This window comes from Microtus pennsylvanicus, chromosome 11 (genome assembly GCF_037038515.1).
Source record: "Microtus pennsylvanicus isolate mMicPen1 chromosome 11, mMicPen1.hap1, whole genome shotgun sequence".
NCBI lineage: Eukaryota > Metazoa > Chordata > Mammalia > Rodentia > Cricetidae > Microtus > Microtus pennsylvanicus.
The window spans coordinates 38,578,519-38,596,135 of NC_134589.1; the positions used below are offsets into that span (position 1 = coordinate 38,578,519).

The 17,617-nt window shown below is 49.0% G+C and overlaps 1 protein-coding gene across 3 annotated transcripts; it reads left to right on the forward strand.

Annotated features, from left to right (window-relative positions):
• Positions 1-1,210: 1,210 nt before the first annotated feature.
• Positions 1,211-16,749, forward strand: Rad51d (RAD51 paralog D). Of its 3 annotated transcripts, none has more exons than XM_075991375.1 (10): positions 1,211-1,524; positions 2,013-2,074; positions 2,236-2,354; positions 6,252-6,333; positions 6,568-6,702; positions 7,177-7,272; positions 9,891-9,984; positions 10,078-10,148; positions 15,230-15,397; positions 15,564-16,749. In XM_075991375.1, the coding sequence occupies exons 1-10, from the start codon at positions 1,443-1,445 to the stop codon at positions 15,645-15,647; spliced, it is 993 nt and encodes a 330-aa protein (XP_075847490.1). In that variant the 5' UTR covers positions 1,211-1,442; the 3' UTR covers positions 15,648-16,749. The 3 variants fall into 3 exon arrangements, with proteins under 3 accessions (XP_075847490.1, XP_075847491.1, XP_075847493.1); XM_075991376.1 differs by having other exon boundaries at positions 1,262-1,524; positions 9,894-9,984; XM_075991378.1 differs by lacking the exons at positions 9,891-9,984; positions 10,078-10,148 and having other exon boundaries at positions 1,304-1,524; positions 15,564-15,768.
• The last annotated feature ends 868 nt before the right edge of the window (positions 16,750-17,617 follow it).

The window sequence follows — 17,617 nt, forward strand, 5'->3', positions numbered from 1 at the left end:
ATCTCTGTGAGTTCGAGACCAGCCTGGTCTACAAGAGCTAGTTCCAGGACAGGCTCCAAAACCACAGAGAAACCCTGTATCGGCCTGGGTCTGAAAAAGCATGGGATAAATCCGGACTAGCTGAACATAGCGGACAATGAGGAATACTGAGAACTCAAGAACAATCGCAGTGGGTTTTGATCATACTGCACGTACTGGCTTTGGGGGAGCCTAGGCAGTTTGGATGCTCACCTTATGAGACCTGGATAGAGGTGGGCGGTCCTTGGGCTTCCCACAGGTCAGGGAACCCTGATTGCTCTTGGAGCGGATGAGGGAGGGGGACTTGATCGGGGGAGGGGGAGGGAAATGGGAGGCGGTTGCGGGGAGGAGGCAGAAATCCTTAATAAATAAATAAATTTTAAAAAAAAGAAAAAACAAAACAAAAAAAGGGTTAGAGAAATGACCTAGCAGTTCGGAGCACCGGTTGCTCTTCTGGAGGACCAGGGTTCACATCCCAGCACCCACACCATGGCTTACAACCATCTATAACTCCAGTCCAAGGGAATCTGGTCCCCTCTTTTGGCCTCCTTGGGCCAGTCATGCAAGCGGTACACAGACATTCATGCAGGCAAAACACCTGATAAGAGATAAAACTTAAAGCAATTTCTTTTGTTTTAGGAACTCCAGGGGCGCGGGTGCTGTCTGTGAACTACGCGGGATCATACAATCTGAAATGGTGTGAATTGATTCCTTCTCGTCCTCTCCCATGAATCCTACCAGAAGGCAGGTGCGCTTCACTGGATAGGTAGGGTGAGAGTGTCCCTAGCATTGCGAATGGTGGCTAGTACACAGGGGACACAGGAGGTGGTGGGGTGAGGGAGGGAGCAAAGGAAGAGAGAGATTGCGGGGAGAGAAGGGGGAGATAGAGTGTGTGTGTGTGTGTGTGTGTGTGTGTGTGTGTGTGTGTGTGTGTGTGTGTGTGTGTGTGTGTGTCAGGGGACTCACAGGAGGTGGTGGGCTGAGGAAGGGAGCAAAGGGAGAGAGAGATTGCGCGGAGAGAAGGGGGAGATCGAGTGTGTGTGTGTGTGTGTGTGTGTGTGTGTGTGTGTCTGTCTGTCTGTCTGTCTGTCTGTCTGTCTGTCTGAGGCTGGCAGGTGGCTGGCGCGGTTCACAAGGCCGCCGCGTTTTCCTGCTTGGTCGGCAGATGACGCTGCAGGCTTGGGCCACAGAAGACGCGCCAGACGCGGAACCCGGAAGCGTCCGCCGGGAGGGGGCGGGCCCAGGTCGCTGGGGTCCCTCACCCGGACCAGCATCCTCTTCCCGCCCCCTCCTCCCGTACTGGCGCGTCGGGACCCTTTCCAGAAGTGGAACCGAGGGACGCCAGAGTGTGTGTGTTGAGGAGAACACTCGGTGGGCGCCCACGTGACAGACAGCCCCCGGGGCGTCCCGCATTTGCAGGGAATATGGGCGTGCTCAGGGCAGGTCTGTGCCCTGGCCTCACCGAGGAGATCGTCCAGCTTCTGAAGGGCCGAAGGATCAAGACAGGTGACCTCGTGGGCTCATAGCACACAACATGGGCACGACCGCAGGGATTGGCGGGTTAGCTCCACGGTCTTGGCACACGTACGGGGCGCTTCGCTTTTACAGGGGCCACACTCTGACCTTCTAGGGAGGCTGGGTTCACAGGAGCCAAGCCAGAAACAGGACTTTACTGTGTGCTGGGCTCCTTGCCGGGTCCTGCACCAGGGCCTGCGTGCTTGAGATTGGGAGTAGACTAAGACCTTAGTGTCAGGGCACGCCTTTAATCCCAGCACTCGGTAGGCAGCGGCAGGAGGATCTCTGTGAGTTCGAAGCCATTCTGGTCTAAAAGAGCTAGTTCCAGGCTATAGGCTCCAAAGGCTACAGAGAAACCCTGTCTCGCAAAACAAAAACGAACAAAACAAAACAAGACATTAACACCATTTCCCAACAGAGGAAAAGGCAAGCGTTAAGCCTTTCTTGTTGCTAATCAGTTGCTCTTGGTCTCTTTCCAGTGGCGGACCTGGCAGCTGCTAACCTGGAGGAGGTAGCCCAGAAATGTAGTTTGTCCTACAAGGTGAGCTCACGGTGTGCAAGCTCCATCCCAATGCAACTTCTAGAGCGGGTCCCCAGCTAAAGGTGGGAGGCGGGGAACTCTAGACCTGGATTGCTCTGCGGGGCAAGCTGGTTGCTGGGCAGTCTGGCGTTCTGGAGCCTGAGTGTCCACCGTATTGGCAGGCCCTGGTTGCCCTGAGGAGGGTATTGCTGGCGCAGTTCTCGGCTTTCCCATTAAATGGAGCAGACCTCTATGAGGAACTGAAGACTTCCACTGCCATCCTGTCCACCGGCATTGGGAGGTTTGTATGCTTACCTGGGCAAGAAGATGAAAGCCGAGCCTCTCATGCTGAGACTACAAAGGGCAGGCTGGTGAGGGCAGTCTGGAGTTGTCAAAGAACCTAGAGGCATCCAGACTCCGGAGGATTTTTTTTTTAATTTATTTATTATGTATACAGTATTCTGCCTCCATGCTATGCCCACATGCCAGAAGAGGGTGGCAGATCTCATTACAGGTGGTTGTGAGCCACCATGTGGTTGCTGGGAATTGAACTCACGACCTCTGGAAGAGCAGCCAGTGCTCTTAACCAGTGAGCCATCTCTCCACCCCTCCAGAGTTCTTTTTCCTTAGAGTAAAAGGACAGAGATTCTTAGCCTCAGCACTATTGATGCTTGGGGCCAAGTAGTTATTTACTGGGGTAGGGATATCCTGTGCATTTAGCAATATCCCTGAGCTCTGCCCACCAGATGCCAAGATCACTTCCCCTGCACCTAGTTTTAATAATCAAAAATGTCTCCAGATATGACTCAGTATCTCCTGGGATCCAACTTTTCCCAGTGAAGAGCCACTGTCCTATGACGCAAGATGTCGCTAATATCCCATTTTTTAGTAGAGTCCCTGATACTTTGGGATAAGGCAAGTGAGATCAGGACAGGATTGAGATTTCCTGGGAGTCTGCACCTAAGGTCTGACCCTTTAACACAGTTCCTCATGGTGTGGTGACCTCTAACCATAGAATTATTTTCATTGCTACTTCGTAACTGTGAGTTGGCCACTGTTATAAATTATAATGTAAATATCTGATATGTGACCTCTGCGAAAGGATTGTTCAATATCCCAGAGGAGTCAGGACCCACAGATTGAGCACCCCTGCCATAGGCTATAGCTGTTAGAGATTGTGGTTAGCCTAAGAGGAGGGGCCGGCAGAGGTGAGCCCAGGGATATATAATCCAGAGCCTGATGCCTTTACCGTAGGAGGCAGCGGCTGGGAACATGCTCGCTCTCTGAAAAGAGCAGTTACATTGTGCTCTGTTGTTTGGGTTGGGAAAGAATTGGAAGACAACTGGCATTTTCTGGCCAAGTGAGCCTGACCTCTCTCCTGGCCTGTTTGTGCGGAGTTTGATGAATAACACTGCCATCACAAAGGTCTTTGGATTGGTCTGGCCCTTGCTGTTTTCATAACACATTCTCTTGGCAAGGTTCGCGTACTCTGGTGCTTGCTCTCGCTGGTTGGGGGTCTGTGTTTGTAATCCATCAAACATTGGCTGGGTTCCTACTGGGTGCCAGGCACATGCAGATGCTATCTGTACGAGTGAGGCGAGGCTCCCGCTCTTAAGTATGGTGGTTGGTGTATACGGGAGACTTATGAGTGCCCTGAGGAGGCACACTGGCTTTGGAGCCCAGGGAACTTATAAAACTGGCATCCACAGAAGGAACAATGAGAAGGTACCCTGGCAGGATTGCAGCAGCAGCCGTCATGGGGTGGGAGCTCAGGGTGGCACAGGTAGCCTTGGCATTGGCAGACCACAGCCACAAACTCACCTTGACTCTGACATTGTGTTTAGTATTTCATGCATTCATGCATGCATTTCCATATTTCCATTTCCTTTTTTTTTTTTTATTTTTGAGACAGGGTTTGTCTATATAGCTCTCGCTGTCCTGGAACTCACTCTGTAGACCAGGCTGGCCTCGAACTCACAGATTCGCCTGCCTCTACCTCCGGAGTGCTGGGATTAAAGGCATGCACCACCCACCGCTCAGCATGACAAATGCATTTCATCTGTCCTTCACAACCCCTAATGAGAGTTGGCTGCCCTTGAAATCATGAGTGTATGTGAGGAAATGGGGGTTCAGGTTCAGGGACCAACTCAAGATCCTGCAGCATGGTAGATTGGGCATTGGAGGTCATGTCTAAGGACTTAATTCTGGCTGGACTGTTCTCCAGTATGCCTGGAGGTGACATCTGTAGGCCATGGAGCAGAGATGTGCAGGGTGGACAGGCCAGCCCAAAGAGGTCCAGCAGGGATCTGGTGGTACTGGTATAGGCTGTGTGGAGCTGCTCCAGGGTTTGTGACGGTGGAAGACACGTTGAAGGAGACATGTGACAAGAGACTTACTATCATATGGGGTAGGTGTGAAAAGGGGATTTGCTAGGTTTTCAGACTTCCCTACAATGCGCCATGCCTACATAGTGGATGTAACTTTGAAACTCTGGAAGTAAGTCAAAGTTAATGAAATGTGTGTTAACTATGAACCATCAGCATCTTATTTAACCATTAAACAGGGCTCTTGTTGTGGGTCTCGGAGTGCTGAGGGCGATGCAGATCTTTGCAGGGCAGTAGAGCATGTGGCACCCCGTGGGAGACCTGTCGATGGGGGAGATTGGTTAGGCCTTGCAAGCCAGAGCTTCTGTCTGTTCATCTCTGTTGGAATAGGTTCTTCACAAAACAGAAGGCAAGCTGTCTGAACGACTGGAAGAGTAACTGATGGGACTTTCAGTGGGAAAGGTGGGAAGGAACCCCCACATTTAGGCAGCCCTGGTCGGAGTCCCTCCACATACATTCATAGACTCAGAGGTAACGGGGACATAACAGTAGGACGCCCCACTCCAGACGCGGAGGAGAAGCCAGGGATAGAAACACAGTGGGAAATGTCTAGGACGCAGGTTTGGGAGTACGTCATACAGGTGGAGCCTCGTAGTCTGGTACGTGGTGGTTTTTTGTTTTGTTTTGTTTTTTTTGAGATTTTATTTTAGCTGGATATGATGGTGCATGCTTTTAATCCTAGCACTTGAGAGGCCGAGGTCAGTGGATCTCTGTGAGTTCAAGGACAGCCTAGTCTACAGAGTGAGTTCCAGAATAGCCATAGCTGCACAGAGAACCCCGTCTTGAAAAACCAAAAATAAATAAATAAAATTTAAAAGATAAATGTACACCACCACAGCTGGCTTTTTAAAAAGATTATTTTAGCCTAATAACTATGTATAGGTATCCGTGTGAGTGTGTGCACCTGTGTGCAACACAGAACCTTCAGCCCCTGTCCTGGGCAGCACATGGAGGGTAGTAACCTGTTCCAGGTGGTTCAGGGGCTTAGGAAGTGGCCATGTTTTGAGGTTCATCTCAAGGTTTCCACAGCCAGAATTTTGACAGTCAAGCCGCTCTCTGTTCTTTTCATTTCTTCAGTAACATTTACTGTGTGCCTGCAGGGCGTTCAGCTCTGTGCTAACACTCAGAGACACAACAGGGATAAAGACCCAGTCTTTGCCCCCGGGGTGCTCCTACCAGATGAGGGAGGCAGACAAAAACAAGCAAATAAAAAATAATTACACACTCCCAGAATTAATAATCGAGTTTAGCAAGGTCTGGGGATACAAGATCAACACATAAAAATCAATTGCACTTCTCTGCACTCACAATGAACATGTGAAAACTGAAATTAAAAACACAATGCCATTTGCTGTCGCATCTAAGGAAATGAAACACGTGGGTCTAAGTCTGACAAAGCCCGTGTAGAATTTGTATGCTGGAAATGAAAAATGCCAATGAAGAAGATCAATGGTGACCCAAATAAATGGAGAGACTTTTCGTGTTCATAGGTTACAAGATTCTACATTAGTGAATGCCAACTTTCCCTGACCCCGACCCCCAATACTAGAGATCGAACTCAGGGCTTTGCATATGATAAGCAAGTACTCTACCATCAAGCTATCTCCCCAAATATGTTTTTTCCTTTCTTGTTTTTTTTTAAGTCATGGTCTCGTGTGGCCCCTGACCTCACAGAGGCCTGCCTTTGCCTCCCTGATGTTGGGATTAAAGGCATCTGTCACCATGCCCAATTTACTCCCCAAATTTATCTGCTTTTTAATAGTTTCTTCTCTCCTCTCTTTGCCCATCCCTGTTCTCTCCTCTTCCACCATCAGCCTGGACAAACTACTTGATGCTGGCCTCTATACTGGAGAGGTGACTGAAATTGCGGGCGGCCCAGGTAGCGGAAAAACCCAGGTACCCTTGGGACCAGCAGCAGGGAGGGTTGGGGGAGGTGGGTGCATTGGCCTGGATTCCTTGGGGAGTTCTTGCGGATGTCCCTGTGGGTTGCAAGGTCAGAACAGACCAGATGGGCACTGAGAATGGACATGGCCTTGGCCAGTGTATGTTGTTGGAATCTGGGCAGGCTCTGGTGGGGAAGCTGCCTTCCAAGGGCTTAGGTTTACCCAGCGCCCCATCTTGTCTCTGAAGGTATGTCTCTGTGTGGCTGCAAATGTGGCCCACAGCCTGCAGCAGAATGTACTGTACGTCGATTCCAATGGAGGAATGACAGCGTCCCGCCTCCTCCAGCTGCTACAGGCTAGAACCCAAGACGAGGAGAAACAGGTAGGGGGCAAGATGGCTGGGTTCCTTTAAAATCTCGATGCTAGAAGACTCCATGACTCTTTACACCATCTGTAAGAATCATCATTTCTTGCTTTGAAACTGGAGAGTCCTCTGCTTTCCTAGAGCTGCTCGTGTTAATGTCATCATCCCAGCTTGGATGCCACCCACACTGATTCTCCAGGAACTTCCAAGTCCTCGAATACCGTAAATCAGAGCCAGCAAAGCCCTGCATCTGTGTTTCCAGCCCATTTCTTGCCAGGGCAGGCATCACTAATCAATCATATCTGTCCTTCCCGCTGAATTCTGAATGTCCTACAGCTCAGTGCCCAGGTATCACCACTGTAAGATCCAGCCCATTAGGCAAAACCCATTTGCCATTCTGGCTGCCAGCACTGTGTCTAAGTGCCTCTTTGCCTTCTCAGCTTTATGATTGCTCTTTATTGCAAGTCCCTGCTTCTCTTTCCCACCCCGCAGGCAGGTGCTCTCCGGAGGATACAGGTGGCGCATGTGTTTGACATCTTCAGGATGCTGGATATGCTGCAGGACCTACGGGGCACCATGGCCCAGCAGGTGAGCCTGTGGATCTGCCTGTTTCTGCTTCACCCACCGGGCCAGGTGTTGTCTGTTTTGAGGCACGCGTCCTACCACCAACCCTGCTTGGAATACCTGTGTCCAGTGTAACAGCCCAGCTGTGTTTGCCACGCCCTCCCTCCACCCCTGCCTGCCCATGCCCCAGGTGGAATTCCGTGCAGCTTAATTTACAATTCATCTGCTTCATTGTTTACAGGATACCAGCCCTGTACAACAGTGAGCTCCTTGAGTAGAGGATTATGTAGTCTTCACCTCTGCATTACTCACTGAAATCAGTTAGGAAACTATGCGTGTGGGGGGTCTCTTCTTACATTTAGTTAGCCAGGTTGGTTTGGTTTTTGTTTTGGTTGGTTTGGTCTTTTGGTTTTTCAAGACAGGGTTTCTCAGTGTAGCCCTGGATGTTCTGGAACTGTAGAGCAGGCTAGCCTTGAACTCACAGAGATCCACCTGCCTCTGCCTCCCGAGTGCTGGAATTAAAGACGCGTGCTGCCAATACAGGTTTGTTTTTTTTTAGTTGTGATGATATGGATCTGGTGAGGAAGTTTCATGGACAAAGGCCCTTGCTGCCAATCCTTACGGCGCAAGTTCTAGTCTCAGGATCCACATGGTGGAAGGAAAGAACTAACTTCAGCAAGTTATCCACTGACTCCAAGTGCCGTGTCATGGCTACATGTGCACACACACACACAAATAAATACATAAATAAATATTTTTTGTGACACTAGGGATCTAATCCAGGCCTATACCCATTAGGCAAACGCTGCCGCTGAGGTATCCCTCCAGTCATAGCCAAAAGCAAATCATCTCTATACGTATCTAGAACTGGGGGCTGGGCCCATCCTCACTGATGTCAGGAGATTCCTACCCAGTACCTGAACATGTTCAGACTAATGTTTATAAGGAAGGGAGAAGGAGATTTTGAATGGCTCTTGACTTTTTTTTTTTTAAGTTTTAAAGATTGTATTCTGTGTGTATGAATGTATATCCATGGTGTGCTTGCCTGGTGCCCTTGGAGGCAAGAAGAGGACATTTAATTCCCCTGGAACTTAGTTACAGAAAGTTATGAGCCCTCTTGCGGCTGCTGGAATCAAACCCAGATCCTCGGCAAAAGCAGCAAAGGGTTCGCTCTGCCGTTTAGCTGGATAGAGCTGAGAAGTGCCTAAGACGGTTGGTTTTGTTTGTTTGTTTTACTTATTTGTATTTTACATACATTGATGTTCTGCCTGCATCTCTATCTGTGTGAGATGGATCTGTTGGATCCCCTGGAATAAGAGTTACAGGCAGTTGTGAGCTGCCATGTGGGTGCTGGGAACTGGACCCTGGTCCTCTGGAAAAGCAACCAATGCTTCCAACCGCTGAGCCATCTCTTTAGCCCCAAGCTGGTTGGTTTTAACTTCTCACATTCCTGCCGTCCTCTTAGACACATTGGTAACAGGTTAGGAGTCAGAGGCCGGAAGGCTGGAACTGAGACACACAAAAGGCAGAGCAGAAATGCCAAATAGCCAAGGCTTGACCAGTGGGCAGTGGAAACAATACATGTAGCAGAATCAGGATCTGAGAAGTAAGGGAGAGAAGAAAGGAAGCATGGGAGACAGCTTAGATCTACAGACGCTAGGATCATGCTCACATGTGTGTAAAGACACCAGATAATGGTGTGAGAAATGGCATCCGGTTCTTAGAGAAACAACGGTCTTTATTTGTTGTTTGTTTTTTGAAACAGGGTTTCTCTGTGTAGCCCTGGCAGTTCTGGAACTCGCCCTGTAGACCAGGCTTGTGCACACCCCCCTCCCTCCCAGTCCTGGGGTTAAAGATGTGCACCACCACAGCCCCACTGAAACAGTTGTCTTTATTTGGAACCATGGTAGCTATGGGAGAGGGGGTCTTAGGAGGTAAACTCTAGGAGATGGAAACATGAATAAGACTAAGGGGCTGAGGATGTAGCTCAGGTAGAGTGCTTTCCCAGCATGCCCCGGACCCTGGGTGCCTTAGTGGAGAGCTAACTCTTCGGCAAATAAAGCAAATCCTGGGGATTTGAAGTGAAACTGAGCAGCAGTGAGGGGATTCCGAAGAGGAGAAGGGGCTAACAGGCTGGGTGTGAGATTGCCACTGGAATCTGCATGGGGTTCCCGAATGAGAGCTTGTGGTGTCCTGTGGCTTAAGCCATCCCTGTCTTCTAAATCCTCAGTGGAGTCTGTTATGCTTTTGAATGGGTCGGGGAGGTGCTTCAGTGAGGCCTGTACAGCCGGATTTGGGGTAAGAAAGGTTGTTTATGACTGTCTTCTTTTTTTTTTTAAAAAAAAAGGATTAAACTTCATTTTTTAGTTGTGTGTGTATGTACACACATGTACAACTGTGAGCACATGCATGCCACCCTGTGTGTGTATAGGGGGGTGGGGGTCAGAGAGGCCAACTCTGTGGAGTTGGTTCTCTCCTTCCGTCTTTACTTGGGTTCCAGGGATCAAACTCGATCTGACAGGCTTGTGCAGCAATCACCTCTATCTGCTGAGCCCTCTCGCTGGCCTCCCTCTTCTAGTAGAGGCGCCTGCCCCGGGCGTCCCCTAGAGGTCACTGGTCCACCACTGCTTTTCCCATCCCAGCAGGCGACAGCTTCTTCAGGCACTGTGAAGGTAGTGATTGTGGATTCTGTCACGGCAGTGGTCGCCCCACTTCTGGGAGGTCAGCAGAGGGAAGGTAAGAGGGGGAACCTGGGGACAGGGTAGAGACTTCACCTCCCTGCCCTGGCCTTTTGCTCTCTGCTGCCCCTCTCCTTTGCTCCTCCCCCAGGCCTGGCCTTGATGATGCAGCTGGCCCGAGAGCTCAAGATCCTGGCCCGGGACCTGGGTGTGGCAGTGGTGGTGAGGAGACTTTTCCTATGAACATGGTTTCTAGGTGTAGCTAGGCTAGCTTTCTGTTTCTCTTAAGTGTCAGCTTGAAACTATAATAGTCCTTAAGGCAGAGGCCAGAGTGCAGAGCTCAGCTTCCACAGGTCAGAGGGGTTTGGACTAGGGACTATCTTGTTTTGGGGGTCTTTTTATTTGTTTGTTTGGTTGGTTGGTTGATTGGTTTTTTCAAGACAGGATTTCTTTGTATAGCCTTGGCTATCCTGAAACTCATTCTGTAGACTAGGCTAGCTGCAAACTCAGTGATCCGCCTGCCTCTGCTTTCTCCTGCTGGGATTAAAGGCATGCGGCCGCCAGCACCTGGCTCTTGCTCTGTGTCTCTATAACCTATTTCATTGTTACTGGTGTATATGTGCTCATGCTCAGAAGAGGGCAGGCATGTGTGTGCCGTGGCACACGTGGGGAGGTCAGAGGACAATTTTTAGGAGTCAGTTCTCTCCTTCCATCTTGGTTTTGAGAGGAATCTTATCTCTGCCATTTCACTTCTGGTCTGACTGATTGTCCTTGTCTCTGCTTCTGACGGTCTCCATAGGATGCCAGGACTGGGATTGCAGATGCAAACCACTAGCGTTTTTACCTGGTACTAGGATCACACTCTGGGCATCTAGAGTTTCCAGGAAAGCACTTTTTCCTGCTGAGCCATCTTTCCAGCTCCATTCTTTCTAAGTTGTATTATTGAAGTAAATCTAAAGAGTGAACTTTCTCTCTATAGGATGTGCTATCTCCTTACCCTGTCAAGTTCTCAGTCCCAGGCACATTGGGTGGCTCTCAACTCTAGCTCCAGGGGAATCTGACCATCACTGGCATCAGCACTCCCAGCATACACATACACCTTTAGTCTGGGAGGCAGAGGCAGATGGCTCTCTGAGTTCAAGGCTAGCCTGGTCTACAGAGTGAGTTCTAGGACAGCTAGGACTATACAGAGAAACCTTGACTCAAAAATAAATAAATGAACAAATGAATAAACAAATAAATGGATGGATGGATAGATAGATAGATAGATAGATAGATAGACAGACAGACAGACAGATAGGATAAAGGCAGAGGTGGACAAGCTGTTTAAAACACTGGCCGTTCTTTCATAGGACCTGGTTTCGATTCCCAGCACAAACATGGCAGCCCACAACCCTCAGTAGCTCCAGTCTCCGAGGATCTAACACCCTCTTCTGGCCTTCATGGGTACAAGGCATGCATGTAGTGAATAGATATACATGCAGACAATACCCCACAGACTTTAAAAACAAAATAATAATGACAAATCTTTATTTTTAAAGTGTTTACTGGCCGGGCGGTGGTGGCGCACCCCTTTAATCCCAGCACTTGAGAGGCAGAGGCAGGCGGATCTCTGTGAGTTCAAGACCAGCCTGGTCTACAAGAGCTAGTTCCAGGACAAACTCCAAAACCACAGAGAAACCCTGTCTCGAAAAACCAAAAAAAAAAAAAAGTGTTTACTGTTTTTTCTTTTGTGCCTTGTTTTGTTTTGAGGGGCTCAAAACATTTTGTTTAAATATTGAATGGTAGGAAAGGGGCTGAAGAAATCCACGAGATGTGATGTCATCAGCAGGGCCTCCCTCTTTTTTCTAATTTAAATTTATTTTATATGCATTGGTGTGAAGGTGTCAGAGCCCCAAGAACTGGAGTTACCATGAGCTGCCATGTAGGTGCTGGAAACTGAACCTCCTCTAGAAGAGCAGCCAGTGCTCTTAACTGTTGAGCCTTCTCTCCAGCCCATCCCCCAGCACCCTCTTCCCCCCTTCCTCATTCTCCCCCACAAACCTCTTGGGTCCCTTTCATGATAAAAGTGTTTCTTTTCTTTTGAAGAAAGTCCTATGTTGCCCATACTGTCTTTGAACTCATTATCTGAGGCTGGCCTTGAACTTCTGAACCTTCTGCCTCCCCTTCCCAAGTGTTGGAATTACAGGCGTTACCCCCACAATTAGCATTGTAATTTTATTACAGAATAAAAGCAGTAATTATTTAGGAATTGGGAAAATCATTATAGGATAGAAGAGTTTGGGCCATTTGGCCCAAGAATTATTCTAGCAAATCAAGTATGTTTGTCTTTAACAGGGTTTCACCTTGTAGCCCAGGCCAGCCTTGAACCCATAGACTCCTCCTGTCTCAGCCTCCAGTACCGGGATTGCAGGCATGTGCCCTCATGCCCTCCTTAAAAATGGCCATCGTAGTGCCGGGCGATGGTGGCACACGCCTTTAATCCCAGCACTCGGGAGGCAGAGGCAGGCGGATCTCTGGGAGTTCGAGGCCAGCCTGGTCTATAAGAGCTAGTTCCAGGACAGGCACCAAAAGCTACAGAGAAACCCTGTCTCGAAAAACCAAACAAAAAAAAAATGGCCATCGTAAAGAATCTGCATCAAGCCGGGCGATGGTGGCACATGCCTTTAATCCCAGCACTCGGGAGGCAGAGGCAGGCGGATCTCTGTGAGTTCGAGACCAGCCTGGTCTACAGAGCTAGTTCCAGTTCCAGGACAGGCTCCAAAGCCACAGAGAAACCCTGTCTCGAAAAACCAAAAAAAAAAAGAATCTGCATCATGAACTAGGTACAGTGACTCATGCTTTGCTCTTTGAACTCAGAGGCTGCAGCAGGAGGATCTCAAATTCAAGGATATTTTGGGATACATAATGAAATTCTGTCTTAATAAAACAAAACAGAAAAAGATGATAATCGTTAGGTCCCAAACCTGGAACAAATGGATGAGATGCCTAACATATCAAAGCAAATTCTGGCTGCCAGGTTCTCCCAGCATCCCTCAGTTCCTACCTGTTACAGGGTTCTCCTGGCTGGCATACCCTGCCCCTTACCCTGAACTCTCCAGCCCGGGGCCGGGGCTGTCCCTTCCCTCAGCTTGTCTGGACCCTATATGACTCAGCCATTTTGGCTTCGCCGGTCTCTTGGCACAGGCTGCCTCTCTTGGTCAGTGGCTCCTTTCTTGCTTTCCCTCCCCCCTCTCCTCACATGGCCCTGCTCAGTCTGCTGGTCATGTTCACTCTGGACCCTTCCAGATGCCTCTGGCTGCTTTCTCCCTTTTATCTACAATAAACCTCCTCACCCCATACCTAGGAGCAGTCATGTTCTTCCTTTTTATTTCTTTTATTTTATTCAATAATGCAAATAGAAAAAGGATCTGTGTAAGAATGCAGAAAATAATGGCCTGAGATGTTAATTTTTTGGTTTTTATTTTTTGTTTATTTGTTTTTCGAGACAGGGTTTCTCTAGCTTTCAAACCTTTCCTGGAACTAGCTCTTGTAGACCAGACTGGCCTCAAACTCACAGAAATCCACCTGCCTCTGCCTTCCGAGTGCTGGGATTAAAGCCGTGCACCACCACCACCCAGCTGGTTTTGATTTTTTTTTTTTTTTTTTTTTGGTTTTTCGAGACAGGGTTTCTCTGTGGTTTTGGAGCCTGTCCTGGAACTAGCTCTTGTAAACCAGGCTGGTCTCGAACTCACAGAGATCCGCCTGTCTCTGCCTCCCGAGTGCTGGGATTAAAGGCGTGCGCCGCCACCACCGCCCGGCTTGGTTTTGATTTTTTAAGACAGGGTTTCTCTGTGTAGCCCTGGCTGTCTTGGAACTCGCTCTGTAGTCAAGCCTGGCCTCAAACTCACAGAGATCACCTACTCCGGTCTCCTAAGTGCTGGGATTAAAGGAGTGTACCACCACTGCCCAGCTATAAAAATAAAATCTTAAAAAAAATTGTCTAAAACTGTAAGAATATATGCAAAAGAAAAAGACTTTACAGGGATAGACTATCCGTGTGGTTCCTCTGGTGTAAAGATTGATAACAACTTGAGTCTTATATTTAGCTCTTTAATCTTTTTATGAAAAGTATGCAGACTTAAAAAAGTGCTTCCTGAGCTTGGAAAAGAAAACTAACAGCAAAGATCTGTCTCTAATAACCTCTAGGGAGGGGAGACTATTAGGACAGGAAGCAGCTCAGTGCAAGAACAGAAGTCGGTCCTCTGCAGGAGCAGCATGTGCTCTTAGCTGGTGACCACGCTCCAGCCCTTACAGCTAGCACTCCTGTGCATAACTCTGTACATTGTATTTCCTGCCTTTTTTTGTTTTGAGATAGGTTCTCTCTACATAGCCCTGGCTGTTCTGGAACTCCCTTTGTAAACTAGGCTGGCCTTGAACTCACAGAGATCCACCTGCTTCTGCCTCCTGAGTGCTGGGGTTAGAGGAGTGTAATTATTGAAACTTTTATGTGTTTGACACAGTGTCTCACTGCTCAGGCTGGCCTCAAACTCCTAGATTGAAGTCGCAGTCCTACTTGAACGTCCTGAGGGACTGTAACTACGGACATGAATCACCACACTGAACTGCGTGTGTTTTAAGTGTCTAGATAGGTCATCTCCCATTTTTGAGGAAATAATATACTAATCTGTGCACCTGCAGGCAGTATGAAAGACTGTTTCCCTGCTCTTTTGTTCAAGGTCGAGGTCCTGGACCTTCCTCTCCTGGCTTCTGGATGTTTGTGGGTGCGTGGCTATAGGGAAGGAATCATAGTCAATGTGTCTGGCTTGCTTAAAACTAGTCCCAGAGAGACGGGCGGTGGTGGCGCACACCTTTAATCCCAGCTCTCGGGAGGCAGAGACAGGTGGATCTCTGTGAGTTCAAGACCAGCCTGTTTGGTCTACAGAGCGAGTTCCAGGGCAGTTGCCAAGGGGAAAAAAAAATTAGTCCCAAAGTGGGACTCCCCTCACCCCAGCAGACACACTCCAGATGCCAAGGATTGAGTGCACTGGTCTCAGGATACCTTTGGCAGACCCAAACCCAGCAATGGCTCCTCTACAGGAAAGAATGACTAAAGGTGCCCCGTGGCTTTGTGTCAGACCCAAAGCACCGGGACTTTGTGGGAAGCTGGGTGTGGATCAGGAGCCCTGGGTTGTAGCTCTAGATTCAGCTGTAAGTTATACCGCCCGGGAGAGTCAGAGATCTCAGATTTCTTGTCTGTACAATGAGGCGGTAGGGCAGGTGTCCTCTGCACTGCCGTCATGGATCTCTGTCCCTACCTGCAGGTGACCAACCACTTGACCCGAGACAGAGATGGAAGGAGGTTCAAACCTGCTCTGGGACGCTCCTGGAGCTTTGTGCCCAGTACCCGAATTCTCCTGGATGTCCTTGAAGGGGCTGGAACATTAGGTAGTAGCCAACGCACAGTGTGTCTGACCAAGTCTCCTCGCCAGGTGAGCCAGCCCAGGGGATGCCAAGGATCTTGGGCCCTGGAGAGGGTGGTTTCCACGCCCACTGGTATCTTCCTGAAGGATTCTTTGATGCCAAAACCCTGAAGCAAAAGCTGACCACTTAGATTGCTTGATTCTATCGCTCCCTCTCTCCTATCTCTCCTTCCAGCCCACAGGTCTGCAGGAGGTGATAGACATTGGGACTCTGGGGACTGAGGAGCAGAGCCCAGAACTGCCTGCTGAACAGACCTGACACTGTTGATTGGACAGCGTTCTTGCCCGTCAGCTGCTGGCCACTGCCACTAGGGACCTGGCAGTGTAGGTGTCAGGCTTGTCGGAAGACAAGCTTCAGTTTCCTCAGCTTCACTCTGTGGGATCTCACGGAGCCACTGGCCAGAGGACGCGGCAGTGGGGAACTGGGGGGGGGATGGGCCTAGAAGTTCATCGTGGGCTCAAGTTTTCTTCCTTTGTGTCCACCATTTGTCTCTAGTGGGGGTTGAGGTCAGTCTAGCTTGGGGGGCATCTCTGAAGAATCACAGTCGTGACTGGATGAATAGCTTCCTGGCCCCGTGTGTCAACATCCATCACACAGTAATTGAGCCAGGAAGCCTTCATCCCACCCATCCCCATTTATTTGGGCCTCTGTTTTCCCACCTGCAAGATGGGACTTCTTTTGTCTCTTGAGTTACTCAGTAGAAACAACTTCAGAAATATGAAGCTCTTTCTATATGTCCCTCTCTTAAAAATATATAAAAAGGAAGTCCCCTGAGCCCTAGAGCCAGCTGATTACCCCCGAGAAGGTTGTTTTCCAGTTCCTGCGGTGAGACTCTCAGAGAATGAGTTCTTCCCTGCTTGCTGCCTGGGTTTCACACACCTGCGTACATCACCCTGATAGGTGAGAACATGGGCTCGCTGCTGTCCCAGGGATATAATTTACCAGGGAGGAAGGATATGACCTGCTCCCAGTGAACCAGACACTTGTTTTGTATGCATGGTGCCCTGTGGGGCTCTTCCTCAGTATAGAGTAACCAAAGGGGCTGAACCGTGGCCTGACCCATAAACAGACAGAGGAGAATTTGCACAGTAAATAGAACCAGCTGGGAAAATTGATGCTGGCATAAATAATACATGGCAAATCTAGTCTTTTATACAGAAATTCATTGCTGGTGGCTCTAAGATGCAGTGTAATTACACCTCTCGTCCCGCCAGCTGTACCACAGCCTCGTGTCTTAGTGAATAAAATAACCCCCTGTCTGTTACCAACACTGTGGCCATCCATCTGAGAGTCGTAACTCTGGCTCAGAGGGGAGGATGGTACCAGGGAATGGAAAATAAAAGACAGAGTAAAGAAATGATCAGGATTGTTTACGGACCACATTTTTTACAGGAAGGTCACGCTTGGTTAGAGAGCCTGTTGTATAATTAGTTGTGTCTTAGCTGCAGGAAACTGGACCAGAGTTACAAAATCTGATATTTAGAGCCGATGCAATGGCTCAGCAGATAGAGATGCTTGCCTCCAAGCCTGACAACCTGAGTTCAAACTCTGAATCCCACACAATGAGTTGGTTGATTCCTGCAGGTCGTCCTCTGACCTCCGCACGTGCGTGCCCTCACACATGATGATAAAAATGTTATAAAGAAAATATGCTGGGCATGGTGGCACATGCCTTTAATCCTAGCACTAGAGAGGCAGAAGCAGGAGAATCTCTGTGAGTTCAAGGCTAACCTGGTCTAGAAAATGAGTTCCAGGACAGCCAGGGCTCTGTTACACAGAGAAACCCTGATGGGTGTAGCAGGATAGAAGCAAACATAAAGGGTGGAGAATGAGTACAAGGAGGTCATTGTTTGTTTGAAATTAGACAAAATGTGTAATACCTACTGGGTGCTGTGCTTGATGGTCTCCAGTCAGGAAGTTGAGCTTTCTGAGACTGGAGGTGGGGGAGAGGGAGACAGGGGACTGGGGAGATCCATGTATTATTGAAGCTGCTTTCCATAGCAAGTAACGAAATCCCACTTAGAGAGGCATCAGTGATAAGGAAGATCACTCATCCCTGATAATGTGAAGCCAAGGTTGGTTGATGCAATGGCTCAACGGCCCAACATGGAGAAGCCGAGAGCCTTTCTATCTCCGTCCTCGATTCTCTGTGTTGGTTTTGCCTTCAAGCTTGTTGCCCTTATTAAAACCTGGCTGTACCCTCTGGACATTAATCCAGACATGACAGT

Bases quoted from the DNA above. Each gene is read 5' to 3' on its own strand.
- Rad51d (XM_075991375.1), top strand. From the start codon at position 1,443: ATGGGCGTGCTCAGGGCAGGTCTGTGCCCTGGCCTCACCGAGGAGATC. The intron at 7,273-9,890 runs GTGAGCCTGTGG...TTCCCATCCCAG, and splicing joins GGGGCACCATGGCCCAGCAG to CAGGCGACAGCTTCTTCAGG. The intron at 10,149-15,229 runs GTGAGGAGACTT...CCCTACCTGCAG, and splicing joins ACCTGGGTGTGGCAGTGGTG to GTGACCAACCACTTGACCCG.